Below are 8,966 nucleotides of genomic sequence, written 5' to 3'. Positions count from 1 at the left end.
GCAAAAGAACTCGAACACAATCAATGGATACATTAAAACGTGTAACATATGCACTTCTTGCTTGTTTTGACTGTTTGTAGAAAACTGATTGAATGTGTTGCTCTTTATTCATCAACACTTCACACTTAATGTGAGATTGATTATGTGCACTATTATGAAGTCCAACATGAGTATAAAGCCTTTTTTATCTTTTCAATATGTAAAACCTTTGCCAACAAAAGACTCAACTCCACCTTGCTTTCCAGAACTTGTTCTGAAAAAGATAAGAATACAAACAATAAGCAGCATCCTTCTCTATACTGTACTCCAACCAACTACCGAACTCTTTAAACCACGAAGGATTGAATTGTCTAATTGTTACTCCAAATTGTCGTTTTGGAAAGTCATGATCATCGGGCTAACAAGGACCCTTTAACATATATGCTCTTTGAACTTCATCTCGAATGTTAGTATTGTAATCCAAAATGGGTATCCTTAGACCAAGATCATTTGGAAATTTTGTGACATCAAATTCCACATTATTCGATACCCCCTCATCAACATTATCTACGTTCCTTTTTCGTTGAAAGTATCTATTCATTTGATATCTGGATTTAAACATTTGATCCAATTATTACTGGGAGTGAGTGAGAATAATTCATAATGACAAAAGGATCATAAATTCACAATTTCACAATTTCAATTCGCTGTGGAATTCACATTTGACATTATCAATCCAATTTCACAATATCAATTCACCTTCCAGTTTGCAATTGCTTTCATACTATTTCACAATCCAATTCACAATATCACAATATCAATCCAATTTTTCAATATCAATTCACCTTCCAATTCGCAATTTCACAATGCAATTCACAATTCACATTATCAATCCAATTTCACAATATCAATTCACCTTCTAATTCGCAATTTCACAATGCAATTTATACTATTTCCAAATCTTAAGCAACTTGAACTTACAATTTCACACAGTTCTTCTTCTTTCGTTGGGCTAGCGAGCAGCAGCTGGCGATTGAAGTGTTGAACGGTTCTGCAGTTCAACTGTTCAGGTGGCAGCAGGCAGCGGTTGGATGTTGAAGTTGCGGTGGGGGAGGATTGGGGTTTGGACTTTGGGGATACTACTTCCTAGGTCGGAGAATAGAGCCCATAATCTAGGAGATATCAGCCGCCAGTGGACTAGAACTAGAAGTCGGCGACTGCGAGTTGGAGTGGTGAGAAGCATCGAGAGAGACGCAATTCAAGCAAGGGTTTGGTTTTGATTTCAATGAAAATGGGTTAATTAAATCAACATTTCGGGTCTGGGTCAGTAAACGGGTCATGGGCAATTGGGCTTCCATCTGGGTTGGAGATTGAACCAGGCTTTACCAAAAATATATATTAAAATAATAATAATAATAATAATAATAATAATAAATTGTGCCTACCGAAGCCCGAAAATTCAGATGCCCGCACTGGACCTAATGGAACTCCGCCCATGCAAACAATATAAATCTGCAACCTTTATGTCACCAAGTAATTTCACTGCATTCATGAATTCTGCATCAAGAAAATGATGCCTCACTCAACCTTTTCCTTTCATGCTTATATAGATACCTTATTGGGTCAAAGTATCCAAACACCTTCACAGCATTGCTTAATAGAATTCAATTAATTAAATCTGGGTCCACAGTGTAGAGAACTATCTTACCGTGTTCATGTACATAATTTTGCATCTTAGCAAATAAAAACCTACCATGGTGCAATCGGACTGTGAAATATGAGGCGTTCTCTTCTTGAGAGAGAGAGAGAGAGAGAGAGAGAGAGAGAGAGCCGGGGGAGCGGGGGATACGAACTGCAATCAGGACAAATGGGGTTCATGCAGTAAACATAACTATACGCTCAATGTAAAATTTTGTCTAAATATTGCACTTCATGTAATTTCTCTAAACCCTGGCACATCCATTGACCAAAAAATAAAATAAAATCAAATCAGAAGCTTATTATTCCGACTTTTAATCACACCTCTTGCACGTGCGGCAAGACTTTAACGAAGCGATCCCAATCCATTTAGGATGATCCGTTCAAAACTTGTGTTCCCTTTTAATTAGATTTAATCCTTATTAACGACAAAGCTGCTCTCAAATTTTGTTAAATCGTTCACTGTTTGACGTTGGGTTTGACGTTCCAATGACATTCATTATCAAGACACCTCATATCTTGATTGTCATAAATTTACACAGGACATGCTGTGTTACTTTGATACATTTAAATCAGCTCATTTATAAATATAAAAGAAGAAACATCTAATTATTTAAATTTCATTTTTAAAATCCCCACAGTGACTTCAAACTGTTACACTCTAAAAAGTAAAACTCTCCACCAAAGGTCTCAAATTCCTGTACTCGTCTTACATGCCGAATTAGGCCTAGCTAGAGGGACAAACGTGACGGGGTTTTCAATTGCTTCGATAAGGCTGCATCGTCTTCTACCAACAGAAATATTAAGATACTCGACGAGACATCATGGCAGTCCCCCCTACTTCTTCCGGCCCTTGCGGATATTCTTCTTCCTGCCGCTTTCTCCCGACTGTTGTTTCCCCAACATTCCACCTGTCTTCAAAGATGATCAAAGGTAGAAAACGTCAAATACCCTACAAGTCATGTATAAAACTCGAAAAGAATCTTTCAGGAGATTCATTGAGAAAGAAGAAATGGAACGTTAGAAATGATACTCGTACAAATAAATTACACAGATAGTTTTACATGTGCTGAGATGACAACAGTTGATTGACTGTTTTAACTTCGTTTTTGTGTCCAAAATCCAATGAAATGTTGCCATCCAACATTCTATAAACTCATCTGTGCAATTTGTCTGTGCATTTAGCATTGTTAATGGACATACCCCCATGCAAAATCCTTCAAATTGAGTACCTCCAACCTTCAAATTGCCTGAGCTAATTTCTGAGGAATCTCTCTTGTTGCTGGCACTAGAGATTCCATTAAAAGAAGAACATACAGAAGGGGTTGAAGAATGGGAAAAAGAACTGAATGGCTCAATGTCACTCTGGAAGATCTCGTCGAATAGTTCCTGCAACTCCCCCAAGCTCTCCCCTCCATTATCCTGTCAATCAAAGAAGTACATTTGAACAGTATGCATAAAAGTTCAAATTGAAACTTTGCATATATGATTATGACACATCAAATTCCACTGAAAATGGCAAATTGTGTGGTCCACCACTGGGCTTGAAAATCAATATCAGATAAAAAGTCCAACTAACATCCCACTTTAACCGGCCACTAAGAAGTGTAAATAATTTAATGATGGATTATGACTTCTCAGAATTGCAATGGGACCTAATTCGTTCCTTTTTGTTTCTCGTTTCTTAAGGTGTTTTACATGCCAAAAATGTAAAAACAAATGCAGAAACAGCAGGCAAGAAAACATACTCATTTAACTTGTGATGAACACCACCTTTTCAAAAGGCCTCTTGCTGGACTCAAAATTTTCACAATTTAGAAAAAAGCTCTTCAATAAAAATGGCTTCACTTAGAAAAGGAACAATTGTTAAACTCAATTTCAAGTGTCTTGGAATGTAAAAATAAAATATATGTACATTACCAATGAAAAGCCATAAAATTGTTCAGATACTTTATTTCCCAACAAAAAGAGTGTGGTATACCTACTCAAAGCTTGTAAAAATCAGAACAAAAGACGAGGAATCTTTCCTAATATCCAATATAAGAGGGAACAATAAGGCATTTCTTTCCCTTTAAGAAGGAATTATCTGACAGAAATTCAATTATAAGTACCATTTTCCCAGGAAAGGGGACAAAGCATTTTGATAGCCCTGAGATTGCATAACATTTAATTGGAGCGGAGCAAATCAGAGGCCATAAGCCATTTATAAGGACTCTGGATAAAAACAAGCCGTAAACCAACAATAGTGGAGAGAAAAAAACTGGGGTTCAAATTTGTCAACCTCTGCACCAATTTCAACTACTAACACCTTCCGTTGTTTCTTTATGTAAATCTAAATTCTCTCTTTTTTTGCGTAAAATTGAGCGTTCATTTAAACATTGCAATGAAGTAGAGAGCAGTAACTCACATTGGAGTTATTTTGATTCATTATCTCTGCCATTTCATTCAAGAAACCACCCATACCCTGCATTGCATCATCAGCACGAAAAGACTCCCGTTAGTTCTCAAATGAACTAAGCTACAAAAACATTCATTTCTTGTACCAACATTTTTATGGACAACCCTATACTTCATTCTTTTCTCCCCTTCCTGTTTAGCACCTTTCTAGCCCATTCAAAGAAAGAATTATGAAGATGCCCCGAGCAAATAGCCATGCTTTTGCACCAAACTATTGCTTTAAGTTCAATCAATCTTGAATCTATAACCTTATATGTAAGACTAAAATCATCTATAATCTTATCGCATATCATCATAAATATTTGAATTGAATAAGTGGTCGTACTTCAAACCCCCACTTCATGCAACCTAGAACAGAATCAAAAACCTAAATACAGACTTGAGGGACAAAATGTATCCCAAAATACAGAATTAGTTAAAATTCATAAAATCTGAGAGAGATCCCAATTATCTATAGGGAGTTTCTTGAATTCAAGACCAGTGAAATGCCAAAATACTTTTAAACCTCAGATATATGGTGGAAATCTATAACTCACAGCTTCGTCTTCATGATCGTTACAGTCATATACTCCTACATCATACAGAAACCTTTTGTTGGCATCCGAAAGCACTGCAAACATCCAACTTCTGTTTAGTTCAATTATCACACACAGAATGCACTTGCAGTTTCATTATTACGGATAAACAATAAAAATGGATCACCACACATTGCATAAAGAAAAGTGTCCCTGGCTCTCTCTTAACAACCAATAATGAACAATTTCTAATCTTTATTTAAAATAGTGAAGCAAAATCAGACCAAAAAACCAAAATTTAAAACTTAAATGCGTTATTCTGTAATCAAGTAGCAACGGTTCAATATTTTGAATTCTGACAGGAAATTCACATCAACAACGAATTGTCATCGTCAAAAGTTATCATTACTGCAGAGTTTTTCTCAAGTCAAGCAATTTTCCTAGAATATTAAGATGCTTTTTACATGGTGCTTTTTATAGAAGCAAGAATACATAGCATGAAAGCAAAATGTGCAAATACCTGAATAGGCTTGTTGAATGGCCTGAAATTTCTTTTTAGCCTCCTCCACGTACTTTGAGTTCCCTGACGCCGCGCAACGATCCGGGTGCCATTTCTATCATTAAACAATAAATCGACCTAAAATCCAAGCAGAATAACGAAAAACACAATTTTTGAAGATTGTTTCCATACATTCCAGACATTTGTAATCTTTTATCATTCATTCAGTAAAGCGTCTACCTTTATCAGAACTCTATGCATACTGATACAATTTTTCAAGAAAACAGAGCATGGGATAACCAAGGCCTCGGAAATATAAATTTTTAAATTCCAAAAAAAGAATGGATTGCTCAAATCTCAAACCCAAGGCAATCAAAAACACAGAATTTTCTTAAAAATCCTTTTGCCCCCAAAAGAATTGAAATTTCCAATTCCAAGAAAGACTTTAAATAGACCCATTTACATGAATTACAAAAGGGTGTCTCAAAAGAGTGCCTTTTTTCATATAAAAATTCAACTCAAATTCTAACCAGTGCCAGCTTCTTATACGCAATCTTTAGCTCTACTGCAGTGCATTCCTTCTTCAAACCCAAAATCGCATAAAAATCATTGCTTTTATCATCTTCAGCTGCCATTTTTTAAACCCACACAAAAAAATTCTTGTCGACGAATTTTATTTCCCAAAAACTTGAAAGTTGCGACCCTGTTATATATAACGCATAAATATTCAACAAATGCAAAAGATTACTCCATATCTTTTTGAGGAGTAGGATACGCAACTTGTAGGGAGATGAATATCACTCTCCCTTCCAACGCGCTGAGACTAAAAGAAGCCTCCAGAAGCAGGCTTTATAAAAATTTATATCCTCGGATTTACATAAACAATCGAATGTGAATGAATTATTTTTATATATATTGAAAGATGTTTTTTGTGGTTAAACAGTGCTCTTAGATTGTTATTAGTACATTAGAATTATGAGGGAATGATGAACGGTTGTGATTGAGTTCATGCTTAGATATTTCACGAGAGTCTGTCTCCGGAAGCTTCTGTATTAACTATTAACTGAGTTCTAAAGTCTTTCATTTGTCTCTCTTTTATAGAAAAGAAAAAATAATAATAAAAAATTGAAAGATGAGATATTTTAATTCCCATCTTTCTTGAATTTTTTTTTTGACTTGCGATATCTAAGGATCAGAGAATTGGTCTCTCAATTTTCTTAGGGGGAATTTGGTAAAGAGCCTGGTCAAATAATATTATTGGTTAAATAACCTCCTTTCAATATTTTTTGAACAAATAACCTTCAATTATTAAGTACAATAAACAAATAATGTCAAATGTTATAAATACTCTCATTATTGGAAAAGACCTAACACTCTTATCAATCCAATTAAATTTCCCAATTCAATTTTTGGTCCCCAAAATCACAGTAACCCAATTTCTTCTCTTCAACCATTATTGCTACTCTAAAATCATATTCTTCATTATATTCTTCACCTATTTGGATATCTTTTGAACATTTATCATCTATATCGAAAAATCTCATTTAGATTTGAAAAAAGAAGAAAGATAATTTTAGAAATCTTATATAAATTGTACATTTATTATTAAATAATATTTAAGTTGGTGTTATTTTTATGCTTAGCATTTTTATTTTTTTTTCGTTTTCTGCAATTATCGGATGGTAATGACACTCTAACTGTTATTCTAAATGTAAAACATCACTCCAATCGTTTTTCGCTGCGCAAAACGGCACTACAGTCGTTATCTACTGTGATTTAATTTTTTTCAACGAAATAATCTCTAATAATGGACTACTGACGTAAGTAACACAGAAAAATTGACCATATCACAAAAAAATATTAAAATAACATAGCTTTTATATTTTCAAGATGGTGAAATCACAAGTTGTCCTACTCATATGTTTCGATTAAATTAATGAGCATATTTATCAACTTTTGTACATGTCACGTGCATATCACAACATAAATAAGTACAACTTATTATTTTTTAGGGACACGTATGGATCATGGTCATGACTACTTATAATTGTGTTTACACATGTAACATCACATGATTTGTTTTTATGTCCAGTAACGACACTTGTACCGTTCAGAAGTTTACCTATATTTAATCTTTTTTAATTAAATAACCTTTAATAACAGACTCCATAATGTATGTAATATAGAAATGTTGAGAATATCATAACGAACGGTTGAAATGACATAGCTTTCATATTATCGAAATGGTGAAAGCACAATTCATCATACTCATATGCGTCCATTAAGTTAATGAACATATTACTTAACCTTTGTATATTTCATATGCATATTACAATGTAAAAAAGTTTCACTTATTATTTATTGAAACACGAATGGGGCATGACTGCTTGTATTCATGTTTACAAATAGAACGATACAAGGGTCGTTTTCTTCTCAATAAAGAAACTTATATCGTTCCGTTAAGTTCTCCAATATTTTGATTTATGTTCAAGATAAAGACATTATTGGACCATCTAACGTAAGTAAAATGAAAAGGTTATTCACATGATAAAGAATGATTGAAATGATATAGATCATGTAATATTGAGTTGGTGAAAGAATAAGTTATTCTACTGATTAATTAAAATATAAGCAATAAGTATATCTCTCGGCTTTTGTAAATATCATGCTCCTCTTACAACCTAAATGAGTTCAACTTATTGGTTCTCGGAGTCATGAACAGGACATGGCCGTTTTATAATCGTGTTTACAAACAGAATGACCCATGAGTCGTTTTCTTCTTAGTAATGGCTCTTATGCCATTCTGTTGATTTCTTCTATATTTGGATTTATTTTTTAACTCAAGACCTCAAGCATCGAAACCACTAAAGTGCGTAAGATAGAAAGGTTAATCACATGATAAAAAATGATTTAAATGATTGGATCATATGATATTGAGTTGATAAAAAACATAAGTTACTCTATTAGTTCATTATAATATAATTAATGAGTATATTTCTCAACTTTTGTAAATATCATGTCCATCTTACAACCTAAATGAGTTTAACTTATTGGTTCTCTAAGTATGGATGGGTCGTGGCTACGTATACTTGTGTTTATAGATAGAATAATACAAGTATCGTTCAACAGCTCTTGTGTCGTTCTGTTGATTTTTCAAATATTTTGCTTCTTTTCCCAACACAGCGATCTCAAACATGGATCACCTAACTTAAGAAAGTTAGAAAGGTTGATCACGCCACAAAGAACGGTTAAATTGACATAGATTATATGACATTGAGTTGGTAAAATCACAAGTCATTGTATTGATTTGTTAGAAAATATAATCAATGAGCACATCTCTCAACTTTTGTAAATGAAATGCTCATATTGCAATTTAAATGAGTTCAACTTATTGATTCTCGGGACATGGATGAATCGTGGCTACATGTACTTTGTGTTTATAAACAGAATGAAACAAGTGTCGTTTAACAGCTATTGTGCTATTCAGTTGATTTCTCAAATATTTTGTTACTTTTCAAATGCAACAACCTCAAACATTGGATCTCCTAACTTAAGAAAATTAGAAAGGTTGATCATAAGACTAAAAACGTTTGAATGGACATAGATTATACGACATTGAGTTGGTGAAATCACTAGTCATTATATTGATTCATTAGAAAATATAATCAATGAGCACATCTCTCAACTTTTGTAAACGGAATGTTCATTTTGCAATTGAAATGAGTTCAACTTATTGATTCTTGGGGTAGGATGGGTCGTGGTTACGTATACTAATGTTTATAAACAGAACGACACAAGTGTCGTTTAACAGTTCTTGT

At 33.8% G+C, this 8,966-nt stretch overlaps 1 protein-coding gene across 3 annotated transcripts; it reads right to left on the bottom strand.

Annotated features, from left to right (window-relative positions):
* Positions 1–2,265: 2,265 nt before the first annotated feature.
* On the bottom strand, positions 2,266–6,091 carry LOC111401861 (dnaJ homolog subfamily B member 6-like). 3 transcript variants are annotated; one of them, XM_023029814.1, is made up of 6 exons: positions 5,679–6,087; positions 5,170–5,263; positions 4,671–4,744; positions 4,085–4,141; positions 2,881–3,099; positions 2,266–2,588 (listed from the first exon to the last, which is right to left on the bottom strand). In XM_023029814.1, the coding sequence occupies exons 1-6, from the start codon at positions 5,781–5,783 to the stop codon at positions 2,409–2,411; spliced, it is 729 nt and encodes a 242-aa protein (XP_022885582.1). In that variant the 5' UTR covers positions 5,784–6,087; the 3' UTR covers positions 2,266–2,408. The 3 variants fall into 3 exon arrangements, with proteins under 3 accessions (XP_022885582.1, XP_022885584.1, XP_022885583.1); XM_023029816.1 differs by having other exon boundaries at positions 2,266–2,592; positions 5,679–6,082; XM_023029815.1 differs by lacking the exon at positions 4,085–4,141 and having other exon boundaries at positions 5,679–6,091.
* Between the last annotated feature and the right edge of the window lie 2,875 nt (positions 6,092–8,966).

Source organism: Olea europaea, chromosome 10, assembly GCF_002742605.1.
Source record: "Olea europaea var. sylvestris chromosome 10, O_europaea_v1, whole genome shotgun sequence".
In the NCBI taxonomy this organism is placed as follows: Eukaryota; Viridiplantae; Streptophyta; class Magnoliopsida; order Lamiales; family Oleaceae; genus Olea; species Olea europaea.
Note: the sequence above shows the minus strand (reverse complement) of the source record. Positions and strands in the feature narration are given on the sequence as shown.

Bases quoted from the DNA above. Each gene is read 5' to 3' on its own strand.
- LOC111401861 (XM_023029814.1), bottom strand. From the start codon at position 5,783: ATGGCAGCTGAAGATGATAAAAGCAATGATTTTTATGCGATTTTGGGT. The intron at 4,142-4,670 runs GTGAGTTATAGA...GATGCAATGCAG, and splicing joins ACGATCATGAAGACGAAGCT to GGTATGGGTGGTTTCTTGAA. The intron at 3,100-4,084 runs GTGAGTTACTGC...TTTGATTGACAG, and splicing joins TGAATCAAAATAACTCCAAT to GATAATGGAGGGGAGAGCTT.